The sequence below is a fragment of the Choloepus didactylus genome, chromosome 11 (assembly GCF_015220235.1).
Source record: "Choloepus didactylus isolate mChoDid1 chromosome 11, mChoDid1.pri, whole genome shotgun sequence".
NCBI classification, from domain to species: Eukaryota; Metazoa; Chordata; class Mammalia; order Pilosa; family Megalonychidae; genus Choloepus; species Choloepus didactylus.
The window spans coordinates 39,684,464-39,699,208 of NC_051317.1; the positions used below are offsets into that span (position 1 = coordinate 39,684,464).

The window sequence follows — 14,745 nt, forward strand, 5'->3', positions numbered from 1 at the left end:
GATTAAATCAGGGACACGTGTGTGGGATCAGCACGCATTGCGGTGCTTGCCCAGGCTTGTGCGCATGGGTGTTTCTTAAGGAGCGTCACCCTGTGTGCCAAGCCTTGTGGCTCGGTGCTGTAGGCAGGGGGAGTGGGTGGCGTGCCCTGAAGTGAATTGGAAAGATGGCCCTGGTTGCGGCGGATGGACAGACTGGAGGGAACAAGACTGGGAGTGTGGTGTCCACCGTGGCCATCTGCCAAGCCGTGTGGGAGGCTAGGACAGCAGGGGCTCACGGTCCAGGGGCAGAGCCCAGGTGTCTGGAATAGTCTCGCAAGTTGTAGAAGCTCAGTATTTGCTGAATGAATGAATAGCTGAACTAATTTCAGGAATTTCCCCATTTCGGGTAATTAAAGATTCTTTGGGGTTGAAAAGTCCTTTATTTGTTCTGGAGTAGGGAGGGTAGGCCCTCTGCTGGACTCGGGAAACCTAACGGGGTGGTCTGCTTGAAGAAATAGGGGCTGTGATTGATGCTGGGGAGTTACGGGTGGCTGGGGAAGGAAGGGATAATTTCAGTGCATGGGGATTTGGGAAATGTGGTGAGCCCTCTAGTGAAGATCTGGCTGCCTTAAATGCAAAATGAGGGTCTTTAAAGCAGAGGGAGGGAAGTCAGGACATGCCTGCAGAGAAACAGGTTTCAGTTCTCTAGCAAAGCTATTCCACCGTGTCTTGGGTTCCAGGCCACCGTCTTGTGCAGTAAAAGCTGTCTCTGTGATGCTTGTCTCAGGGGTTCTAGATTGAACTCTGACAACCTCACTTGTCCTTTGCTCCTTAATTTAATTCAGGAGGCTGGTTTTCTCCTCCCAGTCATCACAGCCATTTATCCTCTTAGCTCTTTAGCATTCTCTTCTGTTTACATTCTGGTGCTCACTGCTCTGCTTTAGGTTCTGATCCTGTCTCTTGATTAGAATGGTTACAGAATTGCCATTTATTCTAAGAGTGTCTCAATTAGAACTAGGGCAAGTGTTGGGTTTGGGATTGGGAACTTGCTGGGAGTAGATAGAGGCAGGCTGCTGATCTTCCTGGTGGCCTTTAGAGCCGCCTCTCAAATTATATCAGGTAGAAGTAATTGAGCCTTGACTGTCAGAGTAATCTTATTAACCACAGCTTTGGCAGTGCAGGGTATTTTTATTCTTTATCATGCTCGTGCTGTGCAGTGTAGCTTGCCTGTGGTAGGTTTTTTAAATAACTCCTTTTTCCCAGTTAAACATTAATTAGGCTTCATATTCTTTGGAATGTTCTAGAAACTGTTTTTTAAAGCTCTTTCCATATTAAGAATATTTTTTTTTTAAGGGGAAACTGAATTTTAATTTTGGAATACAATGAATGAAGTAATGGAGAGTCCTCAGCTCCAGTGGAGAGAGAAAGAGAAATGAAGGAGGGAGAGAGCATCATTGCCAGGCAGCTGGGCCCAAAAAGCTCCCCTTCTCCCCTCAGTCCCCACAAAGCCCACAGATGGATGGTTGGTGACGTCCGTGTCACTTTCATGTCACTTTAAAAGTCATGCCAGATATGTGGTAGAGTTTAAGCCCAAGCCCCTTACAATCCCGCACGGCCGAGACCCTCATCTTCCAGGTAATAGGACCGAGCCCTGGAAGGCTCCGCAGCGGGGCCGAGCACCAGGCAGGCCACCGTTGTTTCTTGTTACTTCACCCTCCTGATCGGAGGAGGACGCTGCACTTCTGAGCAAGTGAAAGAGTAAAATTATTAACATATTACTTAACGATGAACATTAAAGTGGTGCTTTGAGGGGCCCCGGGACCTCCCGTGGAAGTCACACTTTCCGTCACTGTGGAGGAAAACGGCTACGTAAGGAATTTTTTGGTTTGTTTTCCGTTTGGACTTTAGTCACTTTACAAGTGGATAACTGGAAACAGGCCGGGGTGGGGGGTGGGGGGGCTCTGCAGTGACATGCTGCCCACCTGCTTTCACAGCCGTGTCATGGTTTCCCTCTCTGTGTTGATCAGCCAATATGGGAATGAATGAACAGTACTTTTGGAGTGTCTTGCTGAGCTTTGTCTTCATTGGACATGGAAGAACATGATTGAGACCTTGGTTTCAGGAATAAAATACACTCTGAGCATTCGGGAAGAAAGTGTCAGGCATCCTAAGATGGGATGAGGATGTGGATTCCAATAATTTAAACTCCAAATATCCCTTCGTTTGTGATTTTAGATTCTTAGGGAAATTTCATGAATAGCGTAATATTGGATAATATTAAAGGCTGCTAATCTCCAGCCTTTAATAATAATGAACATTATCTAAGTGAAAGGCCTTTTTTTTGGTCACCCACAAATGTTTGAAATTATATTGCTTAACTGGAATTGGTCGGTCTTTCTTTGTTATATCACTGAAATACCAATGATTTGATTAAAAACAGAAAGCTCTGATCTAAATGCTTCTTTCAGGAGCACTAATTTAAAAGCAAATCCAGAAACCTAATAATCTGTTTCTAGGTTGGTATCGCCAGTCGTTTAAACCAAAGCTAATGGTGCTTCAAGAAGGAGGTAACTAAAACAAATGAAACTAGGTCAATTTTGGTTTTATACAGAATGTAGGGTGAGGGTGGGAGGAAGTTTGTATTTCATAACTGGAAAACTCTGATTTTATATATAAAAAAAGAACACACCAAATTCAGTGTGTTTTCAATCTTTATTTTGCATTTGCTTTGTGTAATGGTATTTTTAAAAGTTGACTATAGAATGAGATGAGCTACTTGTGTTCTTAATTTGTGTGTGCATAAGAGGTGACTTAAAAGGGCACTCGTTAATATGACAGAAACACCATTATTTATTCACTACGTATTGCCTCTTTAAAGCAGCAGTTGGAGTAGACAGCTGGACCGTCTCACAGAAGGGCCACAATACAGAGATGCAGACTTCCTGGGCCTGGGCCTTCCACTTCCTTTTCACCACCCATCTGTGAGATTCCTCAGAGATGGTGTTTGCATGAAGTGCAGGGGTCTCGCTTTGTCACTGTGTCCATTGGAGGGCACCGACGGACCGAGGATTAGCTCACCCACTTCTGCTTCTCTCTACTTGCTCAGGCAGAGAGGAAGGGTGCACTGGCCGCCCCGGCTTTGCTCTTTCTGCTTCTGAACCAGCTGGGAAGGGATGAGCTTCTGCCCTTTCCGCCATTCTGGGAGGAAAGCAGCAAATCCTGGGCCAGCCCTGTTGCTGCTGGGGCCAAGGACACGGCGGAGAGGGGACAGCTGTTGGCTAAGGTCCGGGAGGTGGCTGGCTGGACCAGGCTGAGGAAGCCTCTGGTTTGCAAGCATTGCTATGCTTTAAATTGAAAGATTTCGCAAGCATGGCTTTAAAATGTCGCTGGGACGAGTATACTGATTCAGGATCCCCGGCAGTCAGGGAGGTGCACTCACACTTGCCAACGAAGGAACAGCCTCGTGGCGACTTTGGTTTTCGTGTTAGCTAGCTTTCCTCACTGTCTGCTGTTATTTTAGCACAGTTATTGGGATTTGAACCTTCTCTTCTGAATTACTTTCATGTTTGTTTAAAAGAGAATTTCACCTGCTATTTGCATTTCTGTCTGAAGGAACTACTGATAAAAGAAAAATGCCCCATTATAGACTGAACAGTTGGTTCATAATGCCTTTTATTTCCAAATCATACTTCCTCCTTAAGCTTAAAAACAAATTTTTTGTTTTTTTTTCAAAATACTTTATTTTACTTCTTCCAGTCCTTTCTACCAAATACTATTCAGCTTTTACTTGTGGTTATGTCCTTGTTTCAAGTCTCTATTACCAGAAACCGTAAGATTTGCTGCTTACTAATGATTCAGTTTTTGTTACTATTATTTTTAATGGTTGAGGAATATACAGAACATACTATAAAGTAAAAAGAAAAAAAGCCCTCTCCCTAGCCTTTCAGGTAGGTGAGCTGGGGCACAGGATCAGTTACATTCCTTCCAGGTTTGAAATATTTGATACTTGTCTTCCTCATGGTGTTGGCCTTTTGCCTAGAGACACATGCCATTAAATGTATCCATTCTTGGAGGCTGAGAGGTCTGAAAGTTGTCATTTAGACATTTCTTGAGTAGTGGAGAGAGGCCAGTGTTTTAGGACCATACCAGGAGACGGGGGGCCCTATGTCTGCCTCGAAGTCAGGTGACAAACGTAGCAACCCACTGGCAGTGGTGCCAAAGGTCTCACTCTTACATCAAGAAAGAAAAGTGGTGTGCTAAGTACACTGGTAAGGAGAAGTGGAAGAGATGGTCTCTGCCATCAAGGAGCTTAGAATCCAACGGCAGACGACCGAGGGTTATGGCTCAGGAGCAGGGTCAGCACACGTGTTCTGCTTTTGCCACCGACACTGAGCTGCATAACGTAAACCTGTGACTGTCCCCATTGAGCCCACCAGGAACGGGGGCTCAGAAAGGATAAGCAGCTGCAGTGAGGCCACAGAGCTCCATCTTCTGTGTGTGCAGGGGGACTGGAAGGGAAAGGGGGGTGGAGACAGATCTGTCAGAAGGGGAAGGGAGAAGCCACAGGACCTGGTGACTCATTATTCTAGGTGGGCAGACAGAATACAAACGCATTCAGTAAAAAATTACTCTGCTGGCATGACCTCAGGTGAGCAGCAGAATGGTATGTTTTTGACAACCAGTGTTCTGAAACTACGGTAAGAGGGTAAAAGTGCAGTTCTGGGCTGAGCACCTGCTGCTGAGTTGCCCCCCAACCTCTGCATGCACACCCACCTCTGCTCTCAGCACCTGCTGGGCTGCAGGGGTCTTTCCAGAGGTCCATCAGAGATTCTTTTACTGACGTTCACAGACCATTTTATTTGCATGAATACTTACTTAACTTTGCTAAACCCTATGCAGAAAGGACCCTTGGGTTCTTGAAGGACAGTGATGTAGAGCAAGAGAGGACAAGCCCTTACCAGGTAGCTCTTTTTCTAGGTATCTGTCAACACAGCTGATCCCTCTGTCCTGCAGTTAATAAAGGGCAAGGATCCTTTTTGGAGCAGGGAACCACAGATTAAGGCCCCTTTCATTTTGCCAGTAGAGTTGTGCCATAGCTAGTCTGCTTCTGGGTTCTTTATAGCCTGCTGTCCCAGCAGGCGGGCTCCTGGTTTTCTGTGGTACCAGATTGTCTTGATCTGATGCTTACAACTAACATCAAAGTATGTTATATACCATACATACATACCAATAACAATAATACATCAACACTTTTACCTAGCTGTTTAATTAAGAACACTTCGTTTTTAGCTGAAGACTTCACAGACTTGGTTTTTTTGCCAGTCTATCCCCTCTCCATCCGAAAGAGACAAAGAAGTAACGATGCAGTGAAACTATTTTATTAGATTTTGCAGTGTTTTGTGATTTCTCAGGTGCAAGAGCCAGTGAACTACTCAATCCCAGGAATGAACTTGAAAACATCAGGGTTGCACTGTTTTTGCCTCTACTCCTTTTCTTTAGTGTTGGGGATTTAACTAGCAAGAACTTTTAAGCAGTTACATTCATGGAATTTTAGTTTTCACAGCCTCTCAGTTTACAGAATAAATTTTCCTCAAAGACCAGGAGTAAGAAATACAAGTGTTTTGTTTTCTTAGGTTTCACTTTAATGTTTTGGGTCTTCTGAAGATAAGATAGAGGAAAATAAACCCCTTAGTTACATTGGAATTGCCCGAGTTGTGCAGCTTTGAGCCTTAAGAAAATATTAGGTTGAACTGGTCCTCTGTGGTTTCATGACCACTGCCTTAAACAAAAGCCAGTCAGTATCAACAGCTCAGACATGTAAAAGAAGGTGAGATTTAATTCAATCATTATTGCATGTGACATTGATACCTAAACATTTACAATTTCCGAGTAAGAGCTGATTAAAATCCCGCTGAGAAAGATGGCATAAGGCGTCATTACCAAGTATGTTGGATTAGTGTCCAGTTGCTTCTTTCAATTTTTTTCTTCTTTGCTTCTTATTTCCCATAGGACCTGACAAGGAGTGTGTCGTCACTGCACAGCAGGACATATTTTTCATGGCATACGTGCTTCTGTTTCACTCCAGGTGCTGGACTGGATTGAGAACCACGGAGAAGCATTCCTGAGCAAGCACACCGGAGTTGGGAAATCGCTCCATCGGGCCAGAGCTCTGCAGAAACGCCATGAAGACTTTGAAGAAGTAGCCCAGGTAAATCAGTGGCTTTCCTGTGTTCTCCTGTAATAACCTGTGTGGTTGGTTTTGCATTACAGTTTTCACTGCGTCTGAGATGTAGCCTTAAATAGGTGATTTGGACAAGACAGTGCTCAGATTTCAGAGTTAAGTTTGTCATTGCCTAGGAAGAAAGACAATCAGTTGGCCCTTTTTGTAAAATGTGTTATTCTTGGGAAAAAAAAATGTCTTGGGATGATTTTGCCATGTTTTTTGTACCAGTATCTTCTGACTCGTTTGTGAAATTTCAGTTCATATTTGGACAATGTTCCTATCACATTTCTGTAATGATGGGCCCAGCATTTTGGATGTAGTTCTTGTCCCTTTTCCATTCCCATTAACTGTTTATTCTTACGGTATGGGAGGCAGGGGGCCTAGTGATTCAGGGCTTGGGATTTGTGGAGTTCAAGTAGCACTGAACTGTAGCACTCACTAGCTGTGAGACTTCACTGCAGTTGGCTTTCTTACCTGAAAAATAGGTGCAGCAACGACTTGTGGGGCTGAAGGAAGGAGGACTGGGTGAGATAGCATCATATAAGACACAGAGCCCAGTTCCTTCTCCCAGTTTACTGTTGTTTGGCAAATGTGCTTTTTGTTTGTTTTGTTTTTTTGAAAGAAAGAGGAGGGAAGGGGAGAGATACAACAATAAGTTGGCCAAAAAATATATAAGGAAACCATAAGTAGGTAAGCAATGTTTTAAACATTATCCCTAAATTGATTTAACCATTGCTTTAACTTAAGTGAACTGAATTCTTAACTTGATTTCCAGAAAAAACATCCCAAGGACCCCAGAATGACCTTTTAGGCCAAAAATAGGTAGAAAGAATGAATGAAAGTATTGCAGTAAAATCCTGTTAGAAGTTCATGTCATCAGTAACTGAGGAATCACAAATAAGCATAGTATGTTAGATACCAAGTAGGAAAGCGATATAGAAGTTAGAAAAAGAGAACATCTTTCTTCAACACAAATAGAGGGCTTCTGTGCACAGGTAGAATTCTACATTTGGTCTCCAAATTGTAGTCATGAGAAGAGAGGAATAAAAGCAGCTGTTATACAGTATTCAATGTATTCTGTTTTGTTTACTTAATTTTTAGTACTTGGACAGAAATGATTGCTTGAAGACCTGTACCTGGTAGACCAAAATGGAATCAGAAGTCAAGTGACTGAAAGCACCCAAATGTCTTCTCTAAGGGAAATTGAATTCTTAGCTCAATTATTGCATCATCTTTAATTACAAATGTACTGTTTGTAGAAGAAATTTAATTAAAATCTAAAATCATGTCACTTGCTGAGCATATAGTAGGATAGTCTCATTTCATAGTGTAACAGCAAATAAACTGATAAGTATTATTGATATTTTGTGAATGTCCAGCATTGTGCTAAGTTGTAGGAGATAAGATATGGCCTTTGTACCCAAGAGGACGTCCTTTGGCCAAGTGTCCATCTCTAGAGTACACACTGATGCGTGCATGCCTTAGGTAGGTGTGGAGTGCTATTTGATAATATTAGGGCCACAAAAACTTAGTAATACAGCCTGCTTCAAACCACAGTCCCCCTCTGAGGCTGCCGTTAGCCAGAGAGTACGTTGGTACAGATTCACAAAGTACCCTTCAAGGATTTCTCTGCTGTCTGCAGGAAAATGGCCACATTAGATACTCATGTCTGTCATGAGCGTGGCCCCTTAGATTCGGTGTGTTATGTGGTATCTGAACAGCACAAATGTACACGGTGGTCCTGCACCCATTTCTTCTTGGTCCTTGAAAGAGGTGTGTGTACTTGGAACAGTTACAAATGGGAGAAAAATACCACCTGATTGTTGATGAGGCTTAGAAGGTAGGCCCATGTGGGATGCCCATTTTTCCTACTCACATTGTGTACCGAAGCCTCAGACCAAAGCTGGTGGTGAGAGCTGCCTCCTTCCCAGGGTGCAAAATATGAAGCCTTCAGACAGAGTGTAGATGGAAAGAAGAGGGAGAAAAGGGGAGGGTGCCAGAGCCTCTTTCACGGGACTCTCTTCCTTTTCCATTTGTCCTTATGGAAGAGACATGCAAAGAAATGTGTTTGACTTATTCTGCGTAACGATATTTCAGAATGTAGACCTCATCCCCAATGGGATGTGTGGCCTCGTCAGTGTTTTGGACTCTTGTTTAATTTAGAAATCTTGAGGGCTTTCCATTTTCTAGATGCCAACACTGGTGTCCTACAGATTCCTTTGGGACATGTGTAGATTGGTTGTGCTAAAGGGATGGCCTGTGGTTGCAGGAAACTATATTGTCAAATGAAAGATTTGGCAAGGATTCAAACCTCCAGCCTCTTCCTTCTGGGCGTTTTGCTTTAGGTACTGACTTAACTGGACCAGACAACTTGAATTAGAACCTTATGAAATAAGATTTGAAAAACTATATAGTGTGGCAGACGAGGGAACTCTTTCTGCTGTAAACAGAGAGATGCTGGATAAAAGATAACAATAAAAGATAATACATAGCTAGAAATTAAAAGCCGAGTGTGGATCCTGGAGCCTCAAAGAGCTGCTACTTCCATGAAAAAGGGGCTAAAAGCCATAGGAAGCCAGCCTTCTGCCTAGGGGTTTACCCTGGGGGATCCACCCCCCCAAAAGGAAATAAAATAAAATAAAAAAGAGATTAAAAGAATCTTCTGTATCGTATGAATCTTGTGTAGAATGAAGTCCAAGTAGGATAAATCCAAACCTGGAAACATTATGGTAAAATTGAAGAACATCAAAGACTAAAGAGAAAATCGTAAAAATAACAAGAGAGAAATGGCAAAAAGACACCTGTGAAAATGACTATTATGATGACAGTGGACTTCTCATCAGTGCTCAATGGATTACAGAAGACACTGGAATAGAGTCCCAAGGGAAAGTACCTCTGAAGCCGGAATTCAGCGAGGGTTTCCCATTCAGATACTTGCTGGACAAACTTCAAGTATATACTTAGTGAGACAAGAAAGCACCCACATAATGTAAACAGTGTGAGAGCAGGGACTCTGCTTTGTTCCCGTCTCTATCACTAGCACCTAGGCTAGCACTGGGCATAGTTAAGCATTCGGTAAATATTTGTTGAAAAAAATGAATTGAATGACTTAAGAGGCAATATAAATATAAGAAGAAATGACAGGGATGAGTAATTAGCAAAGAAATTGGGCGCATGTTTGGATATTAAGGCATTGACTGTTTCAACAAAAGACAGTGAGTGGGGCTGGCATACTGGAACACTGTGACACAGAAGGTAGAGGGCATTCCAAGGAGGAAGACAGGTATATTGTTTAACTTTGATTTTTTTAGTTCAAGTGTGTGTGTTAACATTTTTGAGTGACCACTGTATGGAGATAGAAAACATCACTCCCAAATAAATATAGGGGAAAGGAAATATACACCACCAATAATAAAAGAGAAAAACTCAGGAAACAAAGCAAACAAGAACAGCAAAAATCATGGTAGAAATCACAAAATAAGATTCAGTAATTATGCCAGTTTGGATACATTATGCCCCCCAGATAAGCCAAATTATTTAATGCAATCTTGTGGGGGCAGACTAATCAGTCTGTTGATTAGGGTAGAACCTCTGATTGAATTATTTCCATGGAGGTGCGGACCCTGCCCGTTCAGAGTGGCTCTTGATTAGTTCACTGGATTGTTTAAGAGAGTCTGGAGCCAAACAGGCACTGACGTTGATGCTTGGTAATGCTTGGAGATGCTGACAGAAGGACATTTGGAGATGTTGAACTAAAAAATGCCTCGGAGAAGCTAAGAGAAGCTAAGAGAGGACCCCTAGATGCTTGAAGGGAAATGTCCTGGGAGAAAGAAGCAAGGATGCACAAGAACTGAGAGAGAGGAGCTAAGAGAAACCCAGGGACATGTGGAGAAACCCACTTTGAAATGCATCATGGGGCGAAGGACTAGCAGACACCAGCCACATGCCTTCCCAGCTGACAGAGGTGTTCCAGACGCCATTGGCCTTCCTTCAATGAAGGTATCCTCTTGCTGATGTCTTAGTTTGGACACTCTTATGGCCTTAGGACTGTAAATTTGTAACCAAATATACCCCCTTTATAAAAGCCAATCCAGTTGTGGTGTTTTGCTTTCTGGCAGCATTAGCAAATTGGAACAACAATTCATCCCAAAATGTATGTAAGTTTTCTAAATGCAAACAGATCGTACTTAATTGTTAAAAGGCAGAGAGTCCCAAATTATTATTTTCAAAGGACCCATCTAAAACATAAGCACCTGGAAAGTTTGAAGTATATAAAGGATTAGAAATATATCCACTAGGCAAATATTAACTAAAAGGAAACCAATGTAGGAATATTAATATTAATATTAGGCAAAATAGACTTGAAGCCATAACACATTATTGAAGAGATAGGGTCTTCAATTATAAAAGGAACAGTTTATCAATATATATCTAACAATATAGTCTCAAAATATATAAAATAAAAATAAACAGGATTAAAATATGGATATGTGTGTCAATAGACTTTACATGACCCAAAAGGATCAGTTATACTAGCTGAGCAGGGTAACTCAATTGTGGGATAGAATTATGGGATAACAAAAGCTATATTTAAATCCTATTCAAATAGTGTGCCTTTTAAAAAGTCACCTTCTATACATGTTTTCATACTTGTAAAGTACTTTAATACATGTATAAAATGACCGTCCCAACCTTTCCGCTCTATTGCTCTCAAGAAATGAGTAGAAATTTCTGCATCTTCAGCACCCTCATCGCACGCTTTGTCTTTGGAGCACTTCTGTCCACACCAAATGTCGTCTTCCTACTTGTCTTGCTGGGGATTATTTTGCTCTCCCTTTGCAGGGAAAAAATGTGCAAAATGTTCTCTTATCTCACCTGAATTTTTTTCCGTGAGATAAGCTACTGCTTTAGCCACTGCAGTTTGAGGATGAATGTGAAATTTTGATCATGTGAGCTGAGACTTCAGGTACCGGAAGAATCTAGGAGGCTGAACTGCAGACAGGCAGGCTCCAGAAATGGAGGCTCAGGCCCCAAGCCACCTGATTAACATGGCGCCCACGTGTGGGCTGGGCTGCTCTCATCTCCCGTCGCACCTTCCTGAGCCTTTGGATTTTCTCCTGTGTGTCCAGTACCTCCTGTCACCCTCACCTCCAGTTCCTGTGGCTCCTTTACTCTAAATTAAAGGAAAAGTCTCCAGTGAATATTCTTGCCCTGTCTTTTCTTGGTAACCTTTTTTCCTCAAGTCTGAGACAGTCTTCAAAACTGTTAACACAGGTTCCCATGGGCAGCAAGAACAAGAGAACTTCCTAGAAAACGTCTGCCTGAGGTACAGATGCTTTCAGGACGCGCAGAGGGTTCGAGTAGGACTTGGAGCTGGGGTCTGCAGTTACCCTGGTTGTGGGAGGAAGACACTTCCTTGTCTGTCCCTTCTACGCAGCTGAGCCCCAGTCCTTTCTTACTGTCCCTGGGATTCCAAAGATTGCCTCACCCCCTTCCCCAACTTAAAAGCTCTTACGCTGAAATCTGAACTGAAAGAAGGAAAACTTAACTGTGAGCACCTGTTCATCACTGTGCACACATCTGCCCCCACTGTACCCCTCTCCCACCACTCGTGAGGAGCTCTGCCTGGCATTGGTGCCAGCAGGCAGCATCGGCAGACGCAGATCCCCAGAGCTATGACTGGGCAAGGCTGGCCACCAGGGGTTTGGTGGCTGTGCTTGATGTCTGAGCCAAGACTGGAAAATTCAACTTCAGCCGTTGACAGAGAAAGGAGAGAGTCAGAGGCCAGCGTTGGGGACAACAGGAGAAGCCTGGCCTGGTGGCCCAGGTGTGGCCTGTGAGGTTGCAGAGGCAGGAGATGGGGGCCTTTGAGGCCCTGGGAGCCGCGTGGAGACTGCAGCCCTCTCCTCTCTGTGGGCCTCTCTCCAGTTGCCTTTGGTGATGTGGCCACAAGCCCACATTGGGCGCAGGCTCCTCAACTCTCCACCTAAAGGGTGGCAGCCCTGTCTTCTCGCCATCTCACACCTGAGCCCTTCCTCTCCACCTGCACGCGCCTTTCAACCCCACTGCTGGGACTTGGTTCCTTCAATTACAGCTTAACTTTTTCTGGCACCTTCAACTTCTCACCATCTTAGTTCTTTTCTTCCTGGCATTAAATGTTTACAGTCTCTCCCCCATCTTGAAGCACATCACTTGATTGTGCTATGTTTTGTAGATCCGGTTGGTTTGGGAAGCATGCTCTGCCCCTTTCGTGCTACCTGCTCATTGTGCACTGTCTCCAGTGCTGGCTTTTGTCTAATGAAACTGCAAACAGCAGGTACTCGGCAGTTGCTTAGAGTAGGTATTCGGTAGTCTGTTGTTCTTGGTCATGAACTGGGATCCAGCTGGTCACATCACCCTACCCCCACCCTGACCCTACACACACACACACACACACACACACTCTCTCTCTCTCTCTCCTCTCTCTCTCTCTCTCTCTCTCTCTCTGTCTCACACACTTTACAGTGAAAATATCAGAGGTCTGTCCACTCACTGATTTGTTCCTTCCATGTATATGCATTGAGTATTGTCTGACACGTGCTGAGGATACGGTAAAGAGCAAAACGGACGTGGCCCTGCCTCCTGGAGCTCTAGGATTCTAGCATGTGCTATTATTAGAAATCACAGAAAACATGCTCTGAGCCATTTCAGGCCAGTTTACAGGAATGTGCTCTGCCTCCAGAGCGTACCATCGAGCACTGTACATGGAGGCCCTGCCCTACCCCAGAGGCCCAGCCACAGATGAGGTGCAGTCGGATGCAGAGAGCAGTGCGCTGCTGTTTTTTGAGAGCATTTTGCCAGATGAGAAGATGGCTGTTAGGGAGCTGGATAAGGAGCCTGGCTTTATTGAGACCATGTGGAGTAGATTTGGTCTAGAAAAACAGTGACCTCTGTATCCAAAATTACACTTTGTATTTATAGCTTCATTCACTGAAAGCTGTCTGCTCTTCACAGACAACCACATGGCATCACTTTTGCTTTAGCACAGGGGGAATGAGGCCCACTGAGGCGAGTTACTTCACCAGCTTTCGTTCTCTACCCTCCCACCCTGCCTTTGCCTGCTTTCGATCGAAACAAATTGTATGGAAGTACTTGTGATAGTCATCGGAGGCGTATGTGTGTTTATGGACAAAATGGGCTCTGGAGGCACTTTAAAAATGGGAGCACAGGGACCTTTAGTGCTTACTAAGGAGACTCCATTTTCTGAAACAGTCACAGTGGTAAAACTAATTCTTGGGGTTCAGGGAGAAGAAATTTGCTTTTTACAGTTAAGTTTAAGATTGATTTCCTTCTTGGGATTGCATTTTGCAGCATCGTTTATAAAATGGTTTCCAAATGAATCGTGGAGATCTTAACTTAGCAATTTATTTCATAACGTTTTTCTTACATTCCACTTCTTTAAAATACTGCGATGTGGCATAGAGTAACATGACAGAGACTCAGAAAGGAAGTGGTGAAAGTGGCTGAATTCATTTAAAATGTACTAAATATAAACTTATTATATAGAACAATTCAAGTGTTCTGGGAAGGAGGAACCCGAAAATCGAACCTTGTGATTCCTTGGTGGAAGCAGTGCTCCCGGCCCAGCGTAGCTTCTCCAGGGCAGGAGCCCCCAGTTTCAGGGTTTGCTTCAAACACCGCTGCAGCCACCAGGAAGCCCTCAGATCAGTTTTGCATTCCTTTTTGCAGAACCAAGAACTTCCTTTTGACTAGTCTGAAGACCCTTTCCTTCTTTATTTTATTCAACGATTGTGCATAGATTTATCCTATTGAATGAGTCCATGCCAGATACTTTGTAGAGTGACATGCACAGTCAGACTGCATCTGCCTGCATGAGTGTAAGAAAGAAGTTTAAAATGCTGGGGTGATGTTGCTTGCACCTGACTGTTGGAAAGGAAGATGATCGTTAGCAGTAATCTTCTCTCTTACCTCCTTGGTCGTGATCCACAGTGATATTCCTTTGAAGGTTAAAAAAGCCAGTAACAACAGCCAAGAAAACTCCAGCTCTAGGAGGAAGCTGGTTTTGAGAGCACATAAGATTTCATTAATATGATTAGTAAATCACTGGCAGGCTACTTTCCACAAGTACCTACTCTGCGAGTTTTAAACCACCTTTCTCCTTTCTGCTTATCCTCACTTGATTCAAATACAGACTTAATCTGTCACGAAGTTGTTCTCCACAAAGCCATTTCTGTCAACAACTTTTTATATGTGCCATGTAATTATCTTGTCTCACAGGATTAAAGGATGGCAGTTAGGAAAGCAGAAGATCTTAAATTCATTGTGGATGTTCAGAAGATGAGTAGGCCCATTCTTTAACTACTGAACTCACCCATCTTTTGTAAGGAAGATAGTATATCTATAGCATGCTATCAGTCTCTGGTTTGCTGCAGTTAATGGCGCGGTACTTCGACGCAATAGGCTGCCATTTTGCAAAAGTTCATTCTCAATATAAGGCATGTTTTTAATCTTTTGGAATAAATTAATAGTGGAGAATTCAGGGC

At 43.4% G+C, this 14,745-nt stretch overlaps 1 protein-coding gene across 1 annotated transcript in view; it reads left to right on the top strand.

The window, feature by feature from the left end:
- The window catches only part of TRIO (trio Rho guanine nucleotide exchange factor), a 409,289-nt gene that overhangs the window by 209,843 nt on the left and 184,701 nt on the right, over positions 1-14,745 (top strand). The window contains 1 exon segment of the mRNA XM_037798879.1: positions 6,065-6,187. Coding sequence (XP_037654807.1) covers positions 6,065-6,187 — 123 coding nt within the window.